The sequence below is a fragment of the Bactrocera latifrons genome, unplaced genomic scaffold, assembly GCF_001853355.1.
Source record: "Bactrocera latifrons isolate USDA-ARS-PBARC rearing strain unplaced genomic scaffold, ASM185335v1 scaffold_48, whole genome shotgun sequence".
Classification (NCBI taxonomy): domain Eukaryota; kingdom Metazoa; phylum Arthropoda; class Insecta; order Diptera; family Tephritidae; genus Bactrocera; species Bactrocera latifrons.
The window spans coordinates 931259-946265 of record NW_017537134.1 but is presented as its reverse complement, the minus strand read 5'-3'; the positions used below and the strand labels follow the sequence as shown (position 1 = coordinate 946265).

Below are 15007 nucleotides of genomic sequence, written 5' to 3'. Positions count from 1 at the left end.
AATACAGACGTCATAACTGTTTCTGCCGACTGTTGAATTTTTCCACGTTTTGGAGCGCAGTCTAAGTGCTGTCTACACGGATGAATGTCGATTGGACTTTGGAGCCACGTTTTATCCATATTCGAAACTCAAGTTTGTTATGCTTGAACAACTCCAAACACTGCTCCGAGTCTTCGTTGTTTTTGGGCATAAGTGAGCTCGAGCCGCACTCACAAAAACCACATCTTTTGGGCGTCCACTAAGTACACCATCTTTTACCATGTCTCCACCAATGCTTCATAGTTGATTTTCTTGTGACAGTGACCAGAAACTAATCATAATGCCAAATGTTTACTTGAACTCTATTCTTTCCTTTCAAAAAGTAATGTTTTATCAACTCGCGAAATTACTTTTTTCGAAATAACAAAAGTTGCTTCACTCAATATGTTAGATATTATAATTCGCAAACTAATGGTCCGACAGCTTTCAATTTATACACTCGTCTTTTGAAGGTTAATGTGGTTTTTGGTCTGGTCGAATGCACCGATGATTTTTTCGAAATGAATTGGAAGAAGTTTATCTTGACAATATCTGGTTCCAAGGAAACGGGGTTAAGTGGCACGTAGTACGCGCAATAACCGCACTATTGCGAGACAAGTTTGGAAGTTCGATTATTTCAAGAACTTGTGACGATGAATGATCTCCAAGAAGTTGTGATTTAACACCAATACAGTACTTCTTACGGGCTTTTTTGAAGTCATTGGCATATAGCAGTCTTTAGAAGTCAACATTGAGCGTCCTATTCATGATGTACCACATGATTTAATGGAAAAACTAGACAAAAATGGTTTGTCGAATTTTTTTTCCTAAAAAAGGGTCGTGGAGGGCATTTGTATGGTGTTACATGCAGAAGTTAATTGCACCGATTGTACTTAACACTAGATAAAAAACATTTGAATTTCCCTAACTATTAAGAATTTTGCTTAAGGAAAGCATAACAAGTTTATTGAAAAACCTTGTATTATATAAATGTGAAAATATTTCAGCAAATCCGAATGAGTAAACTAGAAAAAGAAACCTTGTTGAAGCGGTTGACTGTCAATAAGTCAATGAACCTGAACATTATATTGTAATGAAAAGCATTTCGGAATACTATTATCATATATAATTTATATGATAATGTACGTAATATATTTTTTGTGGCTTCACCAATAAAAACTGCGTAGCAATATTTCACACAAAATTGTTGTTATTGCTTTACTATGTCACCGCATTTCCGCCTTCGTCAACCTCATGACACGCTCTCAACTAAAAATTGATTGGCACACTTTGACAAACCGTGTAAACATGTGCTTATTTCAAAAATAGGACGCAGCCGCTTATACACATTTTAATATAGAACTTTGAGCTTCGCCGGCAAATATTGGCTTTGGCCGTGCTACCCGATTCCTCCCCTGATTTCCATGCCAAATAAGTTGCGAAAAAGGCAGGCATTAGTGTTATTGATTTACACCATATAATATAGTATATGGTATACATATGTACATACATATATAAACATAGATTTACATAAATGATATTTGCACTAAGTCACTTTGTTGTCGAACTTGAACAAAGGCATTGGTTTGTTGTGCATATTTTTTGTCAATATTTGTGAGAAGCTTCCAGCAACAAAGGCATAGCGTACGGTGGTCGCCTTAAAGTATGCAACGAACTTTATATTTGCTTTTGTCACCTACTCTACTTTATTTGGGCGTTCTCATGGTCGGCAATGCGATAGAGAGTCGCAAAAACACCTTCATACAGAGAGAATGTCATCCGCTCTGGAATGTGGCTGAGAGGGTTTTTGAATGTGAACAGAAAAAATCCGATTGAATACCGATCGATAATAATGAAAACTGAGAATAACTTCCTGAAAAGCTCATAGCCTTGCCATTACATACTTATGTATACAGCCATGTGAATCAACAAAGTTGCTCTTCTTAATGAACTTCAACCTTTCCTCAAACGGCTTTGTTAGAATTCAGTAGGTCAGGTTCTAATATTAATAGTTGGAATGGTCGCTGTTTCCAAGAGTTTAAGAGAATTATGCTGTAGTGGCTAGGGGTCATCAACAAAGTGTCAAAGCTTTCCATTTGTCAACTTAGAAAGTTCCTTTAGAGGAGGAAATTAAAATCATTTAGACTTAATTTTACATTGGATCTCAGAATTTATTAACTTAACAGAGTTTTGTTGGATTCACGAAAATTTGTCAAGACATGAGAGTTTGAATCCACCTTTTTTGTTACTAGGGAGCTAAGAATTTTTTTAAAATTGTCTTAGTAAGACTCTCCGTCTCTGAATATAACCTAACTTAATGCTAAAATTGGACATCCTGAGTTCGTTCTTTTGCTCTCTTTGATTGTTGTATAAATTCTATACAGTGTTTAAGGCGTTTCTTATATACATATACATACATACATACATATGAGTTACTGTTCGCCAATGCAGAAAGACAACAACTCCTAGTGGAGTAAGTTCAGACTCTTCACTATGTGCAACAGCATCAATTCGTGCGGTTGTTTGCCACAAAAAGACAACAACGCTGTAAGTCCAACAAAAAATGGCCACAAGTGGACAGTGTCCAGCAGACACACACTCACATAACAGAATATGTAGCAATAGAGTGTAGCTGGAACAACGTCGATAGCAGCGACATCAGAATTTGTCGAAACCGCATATTTGGGGCTTTGTTAGCTGGCACATAAATAAACGGATTCGAGTGCACAGTGCGAGGTCAAACACACACAAGATGAGGGCGGGCGCTCCCGGTATTTCGTGCAGCGCTCCAGTGTTGTTGGCAGAGTTCGTTACCTTTTGTTGGTTATTTTCTCAATGCATTAGCATCCCTTGTCGCGAGCATGTCGCTTTTATTCATGCACCTCTCTCGGTTCACTGGCGATGGCTCTAATTCGCGGAGTGTAGCTTGGCTACGTGTACACAGACCGAACACTTGCGCTGTGGCGCTAATTAATGCACGCCTTGTTGGCCGACGACCCACGCACATTTACAAGCGAATGCGTTGAGAAATTCATGACGAAAATTTCATAGCTGACTACTGAAATGGCTAACGTGGGTAAGCCCTCTCAGATTGTATATAAGGATAACACTCATTGTGAAACAAGTCGAAATATCTGAAATTTGCATTTTTATATTCTAGGACTTGTTATTCGGGTGTCTGTGTTCCTTAGAACATGTTGTGCAATATCGAAGTGGGTTCTTTGAGTTCTATTGAATTTTTATACACAAAGGGTCCTGTTGTTTGATGGTCGATCATATACCAATATGAAACAGTTTTTTTAATCAATTGGATTTCAGAAGTGGGCGAGTATAATTATGTACTTTGTAGGCCCTTCTAAGTCATGAAACCGCAGTTTCATAAGCATTCATACAAGAGTATGCGAATCAGGCCCGATTTCCGAGAAAGTTTATCACAGTATCATCAACTTATTTTGCTTTTGTAGCTATAATATCTCCAAGTATAATTTGTGGCATATATAAGAAATAGAGTTTTCTCACCTCTACCTACCTACCTACCTGAAATATGCACAAATATAATTACTTTTATATGAAAAGATTCCCCTACTTATATTTTTTAAAACAATTCCAATCAAAGTGACAAAAAAAAGTGYCACTATAGAAAGGACACCGATTTCCTTGCCACCTGCAGACGGCAATTTCCACATCTAAAGCCTTTAGACTGCGAAACGTAAAGAATCACTACGAAAGTGCCGCTAACATTGTCTGACAAGCCGATTTGCAAAGCGCGTCAATACTTTGAAATTGTAAACTTTGCTCACAGCAGCGCAGACGATCATTTTCTGCTTACATACATACATATACATATGCGAATGCACATAAGTAGGCAAAAATGGCACAATTCTCGCTTCGAAACTTATAAAATATGAACGTTAATGAGAAAAGTTTTATTTAATTAAACTAATCGAAGTTCGGTGAATTTGCTTTGATAATAAGCACAATTATTTCCACAAGGTATACACGCCGAAGCTGCTGCAGCCATCTTTTTGTAGCGAAAATTCAACTCGCCGAAATTGCCTTCCATTAGCTATACAAATTAGAGAATTCATTGTTGGAATGTGTAGACGGCAGGAGAGGCATAAACTCGTGCTAACAATGAAATAAAACTTTGCTTTGATTTTTGCAATTAATAATAGCGCGATTTCTCATTTAGGCTCACAATTGTGTAGCCTTTGAATAAAATTGGTGTATATGTCAATAAAGTGGAATTGGTGTGCGAAAACTTTTGAGCAGAAGAATTTTGTGAAGCATAATAACTTTTTAAGTACAAGCTACTGAATTTAATAATTACTGGAACATACTGCAATGGATCATATAATATTATAATTTTCTTATTCCTTCCTTCCTTCTCTTCTTTTATGTCACTTAGCACAATAGTCGCTCATACGCCCTGTCGATACCTCAGCCAGCAGAAGTAGGTAATATTTTTTATCTACGTTATTTTAGGTTTGTAGGACCATAAAAATATAAATTAAATTATATAATTTACCTTTCTCAAACAATCACATTTACTAAGTATTTTTAGAAAAAAGAAAAAATTCAAAACACCCATACTGTTCCATTAAATCTCGCATTTTACAGTATAAATCTCACCATAAATTTATTTTTAGATTAACACATATGATAACTAAAAGTATATCACTATAGAAGGAAACCACAAATAGACCGGATCACTGTATTTAAAACTAAACTTTAGAGCTACGCAGATTATTCACATTTATAATATTTACAATTGACAGCTGAGAGTAATTAGTATTTTCCTGCTTGAAATCGTTGCTTCTAAACAATCCCTTGTAAGCATCCCTTGTGGTATGAAGCGCACACTTAAGAGAAAAGTTCGAAAGCATGCTGTCCAAAAAACGATAAGATTGAGGTAGACAAACGACCACACAGTCATGGTAGTCCCCTGAATTGCGGTCCTTTCACAGTTTTCCCGGCGCATAAAACTCGGTCCACACTTTGATCTGATCCATGCCAGGCAATTCAATGAATTCTATTTTCTCACTGATATTTAGACATTTAATGTCGCCCACTTCGCGAGTAACCGGCTCGAATATCAAGTCCTCCAACATATCACAATTCGGGTCACTATTCGCCGCGAAACTGGTCCATATGTCAATCATGGTGCGCGTAATTTCATACTCTTTGGAATTCTTCGGGGGCTTATGTGAAAATAAGGCGTAAAAGAGATAGCAGAGATCATCACCGTGGCAAGTGCCCTGCATGTCGCGACCACAGAGAATATTACGTATGGCATTACCATCGCGCGAGTCATAATCGAAGCGATACACATATGTGGGCGCTGTGCTGTGGCGTTGACGAGCGAGCACCGTACGATATATGGGCACCCAGAATTCGCGATGCGAGTTCAGCTGTTTTGTAAAGAGTTACGATGATAGTAAATATTCGCGGCATGAAAGAGCTAATAAAAAACACACTCACCTCCAAAAACTTCATCATTGTGGCACGCGAACATTCCTCGTCGCCAAAGTATGTGCTTTTGAGTTGGAGACCACAGGCTTCTGCCTTATCCGAATCACGGTCGAAACCGGCATCGATTGGCACGAGGTTTTTACAGTTCTTCACTTCATCTAGTGTTGCGGGGCGGCGTGTTATTTCTGCGGTTAGAAAATTTTAGATACACTACTCAATCTGCAATATTTTTTACGCACCTGGATAAAAGATTAAACCCTCAAAACTAGTGCCACCAATGATGATCGGTATGTCATTGCTCCACGTCTTTTTCAATAACTCATACGGGTGTTCGCTCAACACACATTGTTCGGTCCAATAGGGTTCCACAGTTGGCACGAAGGCAAAAAGTGTACGATTGTGTTTCTCCTCTTTCGTCAGCACCATGCCATTACCACGCACAAGGTCAGGTCCTTTTGTATTTGATAAGTAATCGTATACATCTGCATCGATATCCTCACCCTGGTAGCCTAATGCTTTGGCTAGTCGATATGCCCAACGTTTGTTTGGTACATTCGCCCACGAGCAGAGTGCGCTGCCGGACATTACGATGCCTTTGTTTACCAATCCTTTAGACTGCTCGCTAAGCAGGCAAATATGCGTGGACGCGCCACCAGCGCTTTCACCAAAGACAGTAATATTGTTTGTGTCACCACCGAAAGCTGCGATATTTTCTTTTACCCAACGTAGTGCCATTATTTGATCTTTAATGCCAGCATTTCCGGGCACTTTCAGATTGGGATCATCCAAACGTAGAAACCCAAATGGTCCAAGACGGTAGGCAATAGTCACCAGCACGATATCCTTGTGCATGAAGAAGTCTGGGCTATACATATCACGTGTGGCCTCTCCTATTTGAAAGCCACCACCATATATCCAAACCATTACTGGTTGAGCCTTCTCTGGTTTGATCTGCAAAGAATCAATAAAATCAAATAAAATGGGAAAAGTAACGAAATATTTGGAGAATGAAACAAAAATTCGTATCTCCGAAATTTAGACAGAACAGAGCATTTGCTCTTCAGTAATGTATAAGTTTCTTGGTCGGGTTTCACCCCCGTAGCTCAAAATTGGTTGAGCAACTGCAATTGGAGCAATCTAAATACTTACACTCTTTGTAAACACATTCAGGTACAAGCAATCCTCTGATCCCTTGTATTTACGAAATATAACGTTCGTCTGTAGGGGCTTCTCGGCGGGGCCAGTGCCATCTAGCACGCCTTGCCAAGGTTCAGCCGGCACGGGTGCCCGAAAACGCAGCTCACCCAACGGTGGCTTCGCATAAGGTATGCGCTCAAAGCTGAAATACGCATCGCCCCAAATGGTGAGACGCTTCACACCTTTTACCTCGCCTTTGTTGGTCTTGGCCACCTCATAAATTTTTGTCGTGTGTTTACTTTGTTCATATTTGAACTCGAGGACCCTGAAACGGAAATAAAAATCGTATTTAGTAAAAATTATGCAAACGGCAAACGTTGCCGGATTATTTACAGCGATTTTAAGCAAATTTTAAATTTTTACTGTGCAAGCGATGCCAAGCGGAACATTATATATACATATACATATAGTCAGTGCGCAAAATAAATCTTCGCGCTTGTGCAATGGCCATCGAGTGCGCGCATATTGCAACGCTAAATACTTTTAGTGAGCGTGTTTTACCACTTTTATTGGTTTTTCGCTTAATGTAATATATTTGCTATGATTATTGTTTCTGTAAGCGATCGTATGGTGTGCCGGCATGCACAGGTAGCCGACGACTTGTCATGCCAGCGCCTTTAAGTGCAAACTTGAACAAGTACGTCTAGCGGTTTCGCTACACAGTTGAAAGTAAAACAAACAATCTAAAAATAAACAAAAGAGACGAGACGAAAAAATATTACATATTTACTAGTAGCAAACAACGACGACAACCCGTCAACGTGACAACTTATCGTAAATATCAAAATAAAACAAAAAGTGCTAAAGCTTCTTGCTAAGAGGTGTGAATCAAAACAAAACACGTTCACTCGTCATGCTCTCCTCGCAAATCACTGCATTTTGTTGCCTTACATGCATGAAGTTTTAACTTTTTATTCACCTTCGGAACGTATTTTACATTGGAAAAATGCATGCGCATTAATTACACCCTCAATAGCAAATGTCCAGGTATATGTTTTTGTATGCACTTGCGACTTAATATTATGGAATTTTGGTGACTAGGTACCATACACAAGTTGCAGAAACACAACTTTATGTGCCCTGCTTACTAGATTTTAAGCCTAGCAGAGAGTATTGCTCTGAATTATTATGAAATTTGTTTTAATTCATTCAGCTTCTCACCAAAATTTCTGTGGTGGGTTGAGAAACTACTACCTCTTTAAAGAGTGGCAGTTTGGTTAGTATTTCCGGGTATTTGAAAAAGTTGGGTTTATTTGAAAAATTGTGGTAAAAAATGTAAGCTGTGATCATTGAACATCCCTAATTTTAACAAAATATCGCATCATGTCCCGCAGTCTATCTCACATTTGATGTTTTGTCAAAACGCTAATAGAACAGTCATCGTATAATTCATTTCCACCGCCACGTCTATAAATTAAATAAGTGTTCAAAGTTCACAACATCAAGCGAGAAATAACTGTTCCAATTATCTGTCAGCAATTTACATTCAAATATTTAATATAAATATTAGCAATTATAAAAGTTTTCACAATCGCAGCCCCGATAATACTTAGTGCACACGATTTATTCTCTTCATGTTACATGTGGTGATAGCTACAATATACTTATATAAGGTATGGCATATAATTCGAAATTAAATTTGATACGGAGATAACCAATCGGAGTACGCATGACTTATTTCGCATGATGACTCTCACTTTGACCTTTAGACCAAGTTAAAAATTATTGTAAAATGGTTCATAAACATAATACCTGCCTTCGTCGTCTCAAACGATTAGTTTATTTAAGAAAATCTAATTTATTTGCGGTAATTATAACCTTAATTAACAGTTATGTAATACTTAGAAAATTACATACACATTTTATATTAGTTTGTTGAGTTCGTTGTAAGCTCGCCCTTCAAAGTGCATTCAATCTGTCATAGTCGCTTTGACGTAATTAAAAATAAGGTGTGTATTAGGTTATTTAGATACACTGAAAATTATTTATTCTTTTCAATAATGAGCTTGGTGTTTTTAGTTACAACTTTCCGCGTGATCCGATACTAAACCGTTAATTAATTTCTTAAAACCACATTTGCCAAAACCGCTTACTTATAATCCCAAAATGCATAAAATCGGCTTACTAATTATAGCAATAGTTTTTTACATATTTCCATTTCAGCACCATTCATTTGGTCATACAGTTGACTAAAAAACTATTTTAGTCGGCTTGTCACAATTGCGCTTACGCTTGGTTTTTATCGCAGTGCGAAACGTAATGACGTAGTTCTCAGCTAAAAAACACTGAACTAGGAAATTAGAATTTATTGAACACTTTGCGACTAACTTGCAAGTAACAATGGCATTTAGGTGACTTTAATGACAAGTAAATTATAGAAATTATGAAGTTTGGCGATATTGTTCTAAATGTTTATAAATATAAACAAACAAATAAATTAAATAATACTGAGTGGATTTCATGATGCAGCTGCAAGTGTAAACTAGAATATTAGCAAAACAAAAAAAAAAAAAAAAAAAAAAAAGTAATAATAATAATAAATATTTTTATATATAAAATTAACGTGTCACGTTGTTTGTGCGCGATGGACTTCTAAATTACTGAACCGATTTATCAAAATTTAGCACACTGTATCGAGTTCGAACCAAGTTAGAAGATAGGATGGGGGAAAATAAAATAAAAAGTACAGTGATTGCTCTCTCACGCGTCACCCCATGTTGATGATTATTAAGTACAATCTACTAAGCGGACAACTCTATTAACTGGACAGAACAACAACATTGCGAAAGCAACCTTAATTTCGTTATTTTTTCCAAAGAAATTATGTCTGCAAAATAAACCTCAAGTGCAATCCCTTGGAATTGTATACCGACAAACAAAACAAAAAAAAAAAAAAAAAAAAAACTGGTATAATAGAAAACGACTGGTATAAGCACGCGTGACAGAATAGGATGACGTTATATTTAGCATAGGATATTATCTGCTTTCAACGCTTAGAGGTTGGCAACTCGATCTTTAATTGGTATAACTCTCAAAAACTGATATAACCAAAATGAAATAGAATAGCAAGCGATTATAAGAGTTTACATCTGCTATATTTATACTCTATACCAAAAGTATTCTAATTAAAAACTGGAAAACCTTGCCGCTGATATTGGATGTCAATTTTGTCAGTTATGTGTTATGTGCTCATAGCGACTCAAGCTTAGCGAGTTGGAAAGTAATGAAGCAAAGATGCTTTTTTACTAGTTTCCTATATTAAACAGTTACAATTGCGCTGTTATTTAAAGATATGGCGCTAAATAGTTATTCACCTGCTATAGTAATAACTCCAGAACAAAAAATAGCAATAATTAAGTTATTTAATGCAATCAACGCAGCTATACAATTAGAGAAAAACAATAACAACTTGTGAAACTTGATATTATATTTGCATATATTTATACTTATACATATGTTAACAGTAGATTATTTTATTACTTCCATTAAATTACCAGCAAACACATTTATAATTCCTTTGTGCAAGAGCAGGGCGACGGGTATAAAAAAATTCATAACTTAAATTACAATAATAGTACATTTATCTAAGTTTACAGTTAAATAAGTTATTTGCTTTGAGTAAGTGATGCCCAGTGATATCGTAGCACTTCCAGTAATTGTAGGTTTATGAATACTTTATACAGTAAAGCATGTGTATGGTATATAAACTAGACATTATATAAATACAATGCAACAAATGGAAATTTTCTGCGCTCGTTGACATCAAATAGCGTACATTTCTCTTCGCGTGCTAAGTTGTGTGCGTATATTTACGACACATCTTTATTTGTACAATAATATATGCATTGTCGTCTTTGCATGACCAAAAACGTGAATCTCATCAAAGTGGGTAAAAGCGGTGAATCATTGAATATACAACGAGTTGACTTTTGAGTTTATGTGTACTCAGAATGCGTGGTGGATGCCGTGCGCGTGCGTAGTGTATACGGCCATCATTTTTGAAGACACCGAGCTTAACCCTGCCTTGGGAAAATGTGTTGGTATTCCAAGAGCGCTCTTAATTTTTTAAATTTTGCGGTTCATTTTAATTCGTAGAGCACAAACCAAGAAACAGAAAGTACCAGTGTCTACAAGCTGGTGTTAAGAAATGTATCTAGGATTTCCCGGTATGCTGCGCTCCAATAAATGATATATATAAACAAATATAACAATGCTTTGGAAGAAGAAGTCATGTAAGGTTTGTAGCATCTTAAATACCTRTGTTCACTAAAGATTTGTAAGCTATTGTTTACAAGTATATAACTCTTCGCTCTATGCGGACTCACTATGTCATATTCAGCGAGAGTTGTAGGCAAATGACAATTATTGAGTTTAATATTAACTTGTCAAAAAAGTCTTGCGGTATTTTCGCTAGTTGGTCGGGTCATGCTATACCTTTTTGGAAAGCTCATTTCACGCGCTAACACGTGTATGATTGGTAGTCGTTTCTTTTAAGTCGTTCGTGAGTTATAGCGTCGCCAAACATAGAGCAAAAAAAAAGAGAAAATACGGCGTATTCTACAGTACTACTACGATAAAGGCAAAAATGCATCTCAAGCCGCCAATAAAATTTGTGCAGTTTACGGACCCGATACAGTTTCCATTTCCACCGCGCCACGATGGTTTCAATGTTTTCGTTCTGGTGTAGAGGTGGTCGAAGATGCGCCACTCTCCGGAAGGCCTGTCGTCGAAATCGCTGAATTGGTCGAAAGAGACCAGCTTAGTAGCAGCCGTAGCATCGGTCAAGAGCTGAGCATCAAAAAAAAATTTTATGAATAATGGAAAATTCAATAAAAACACCGCAAGACTTTTTTGACAATCTAATATTAAATAGTAATAACTCTGGCGAAACCTAGCAAGTAAAACGTGTGCCTGCCAATCAAATGAATGTATCAAAACCATTATTTTCAATTCGACTATCTGAATTTTATCTTATCTGAAAGTAAATGCATAAACAGGTGCGAAATAATCTTTTATATTGATAAGAAGGTAGTTGAAAGCACTAGTTTTATTTACTGAATGTTCAGCTGCTGTAGTTCTTACGGCTAGTTAGGATTTTTTGTAATTGAAAATAATTTAATGAATAAATGCTCGTATATTTTGCTTCAAGCGAATCTACATTCTAGCACTCTACGCTATCAGTTGTATGATTTGTTAGTGATTTTCTACAGGTGCTTGAGTAAAGTGAAGAATTAGATCATGGAAAATTAGGTTCTATATATAGTTTAGGTTAGTGTCTAAAAATGGTTTAGGTTCAGCGTCTCTAAATAGCTTTAGGTTAGCGGAAGATGCTGTTTAAAATCAAGAAAAAGTGTGACCGCTGTTTTGGATAAGTTCCACTTCGTGATGTATAAATATTTGGACATTAAATGAAAATACATATGTATGAACTCTCAAATTCAAAAAAGACGTTAAAGTGACCTTTTTAAAAAACGAAAAAAAAAAATATATATATATATTATACATTCCTAGTATACAACTCCTCATATATCAATTTGATTCAATAATTTTGGACTTTGCAGCCAGAATTCGAGCGTTTTTGATTAGGATTGAATTAAATTGGCTGTAAAGACAGGTTGTTTCTTTGTTTTCAAATATTCACATAAAATTTAAAAACGATGCTGACAAGCACAAGCTATGTAGTTCATTGTACGTTAATCTCAACGTTTAGGTATAAAGCTAATTGCACAAATTTCTGTTCAAAATTTCGTTTTAATAACAATTTATTAGCGTACAGTTATCTCAGCTTGGTGGAGCTTTCACGAAACTGAGGTTATGTGAACCAAACAAAGAACTTGAGCGTAAAAATAAACTGAACTATTTCGATAAAATCCGGATATCACTTTCCTATTTTTTGGAAAATTTCAATTCACTTAATTGAGCAGCAACTACTCAAAAAATTGCGAAATTTTAGAAACGGCACGCTAGTACATTATTACAAAATCAAAAACTATTGTAATTTACCACCTGCCATCAGCAGCGACCGCTGCGTGTCAGCGCGCTCGCTTGCGGTCATTGTGCAAATTTTCTTGCAGCGAGCGGATGTGCGCACATACATACACAACTCTGCACGCACACTTCCGTTCAGCTACATTAGCATAACGGTAATATGTATATGTATATAATTAGATGCACATATGTATGTAAGTATTTAGCATATGTATGTATATGTTAGGTAAATATGTGTTTGCAATTTTGTTGAACTCACTTAAAGGTCAGCTTTAACATATCCATAAAAGAGAGTGAACTCATTTTGTGCGCGACTATTAAGCACCTTGACACAAACTATTGTAGAAAACTTTCAACAATTTTTTTTTTTCCAAAAAATTATTTTTATTTATTTGAACTTTTCGAAACTGGTGAATGAAAGTTGCTTTTGCACTTTGACACTCTCCGTACCTACACACGTTATTTAGTTTTCGTTTCTAATTACACTTTGATTACAAATATTTTTGATGAATTTTTATTAATGGCTATCAACAAGCACATTTAGTTATACACAAATACATATGTTTTATGTATTCAAGCGAGTTGGAATATCGAAAAAATACGCTCCACACGAATTACGTACGTACGCGTTATATGTAAGCAACAACAAAAAAGCACAAAATGCCGAATCACTTTATTACCAAATCACCAAAGTTGCCAAGAGCGTCTAACAGTCAGCGGCTTTGTCCAAAAAGTTGGTAAGTGTGCCAGCGCTTCACAATCAAATGGAAATCTACTAACAAACTGGTTATACTAAATATACCAAATTGTTGTTGTTGTTTTTATATTTGCAATATGAGTTGCAGCAAACGTTATTGTTTTCGTTTCTGATTGAAGAAATTATAAACAAAAGTATTTAAAGGAAGTGGCAACTGAAGAGCAAAGCGAAAACGCAACTTCTGCGCTACGCTTGACAGGTGAAAGGAAAGCACAAAATATCACTTCAAATAATAATTTTTAATTAAATCACTTTCGTTTAAGCAAAGCGCGACACCAGCTGGCGACAGTAGGGCAAAGTTGTGACTGAAGCAAAGTGTTCGCTAAAGCTGCGAATGAAGGCAGTGAGAGCCCGAAAGTTGCATTCGAGCGGTGAACGCATACAACGGTTAGCGAAGCGATCATGCACTTCTTGCAATGAAAGAGGGAAAATCACAGCTGAGCGCTAAAATCTAACAGCTGGTGTTTCTCCTTTTCTGTCTCTCCCTCTCTCTCTCACATAATTCTCGCTAGCTTATATTATTGTTGTTAAATTTGTTTATTTATTTTTTTGTTGCTTTGTTTGGCTGATCAAGCCGGTTGGTACGTATTGTAGAAATCAAAGTAAACGAGGAAGGTGGCAACTTCAATGTGGAACTTATAAAAAGCTTTAAAAGCTTTGTTTAAGTGGCGATCACAATTTGAGCGCGACCAAACAGTTAATGACTTGAATAGTTGCCATCATTTATAGCAAACTCCATTTACCTTGGAATCTGTTAGGTCGTATCTTTGGTCGGCGGGGAACAATTATGCCGCTCTCAATTAGTTGTGATCAAAACTAGTCGCAATAAAATTCCAAATTTTCAGCGTCATCGTTTAGAACCATTGTTCTTTAAAAGGCACATTCATAACCAAAAGTAGTCCTAGCTTCTAAGTCTGTAGATTAAAAATATTAATTTTTTTCTTGTAAAAGCATGTAACATCTTGATGACCACTTTTCGAATATTGGTTTTCCGTCTAAGAAGTTGGATTGGGCAGATGTGTGTGTGTGAATAACCTTATGTCCGTCCAGTAAGTTATATTTATGTTGTTTAACCAAATTGATGACGAAGTAGAGTAATTTATTATCTGGATTGCATACAACAAGTAAGCCTCGAAAACATCCGTGGGTCTCATTTTGGTTGTATTAACAGGACGACAATACTTTATTGCCTATCTACGAGAGACTACTTCCTTAACAAATTGAATTAACAAGTCTTAATTTCACTCTATTTTCAATGTGATTTCTTCGTGTTAAGATGCATGTTGTCCATGTAGAACTAGCACTGGTTTTTGCCCAAAACATTGCTCTAACTACTACTTTAATGGGAAGGTGTGGTATCCAGTACTTTAAGATCCACATCCGCTGTACCGCTCTTACTTGGTATGGTTCTTGAACTTTCAAGTACGCGAAAATGTCTCTATTACGTCTTTCTAGTATGCAGATTGGTAGAATAAAAATTTGGAACCAAAAGTGCTTTAATGATCTTTTAAATTGTTTTTCACTGATCCCTCCGATATTCCAAGGATGCCCGTAAGACCACCGACTCTTAATCGT

At 36.4% G+C, this 15007-nt stretch overlaps 1 protein-coding gene across 3 annotated transcripts; it reads right to left on the bottom strand.

Moving 5' to 3' along the window:
• Window positions 1-4630: 4630 nt before the first annotated feature.
• LOC108973468 (esterase B1) lies at window positions 4631-13719 on the bottom strand. 3 transcript variants are annotated; one of them, XM_018940743.1, is made up of 6 exons: window positions 13356-13719; window positions 12935-13160; window positions 6640-6952; window positions 5730-6441; window positions 5500-5675; window positions 4631-5429 (listed from the first exon to the last, which is right to left on the bottom strand). In XM_018940743.1, exons 2-6 carry the CDS (start codon window positions 12976-12978, stop codon window positions 4980-4982), a joined length of 1695 nt encoding a protein of 564 aa, XP_018796288.1. In that variant the 5' UTR covers window positions 12979-13160; window positions 13356-13719; the 3' UTR covers window positions 4631-4979. The 3 variants fall into 3 exon arrangements, with proteins under 3 accessions (XP_018796288.1, XP_018796287.1, XP_018796289.1); XM_018940742.1 differs by having other exon boundaries at window positions 12935-13447; window positions 13478-13719; XM_018940744.1 differs by having other exon boundaries at window positions 12935-13427; window positions 13478-13719.
• Between the last annotated feature and the right edge of the window lie 1288 nt (window positions 13720-15007).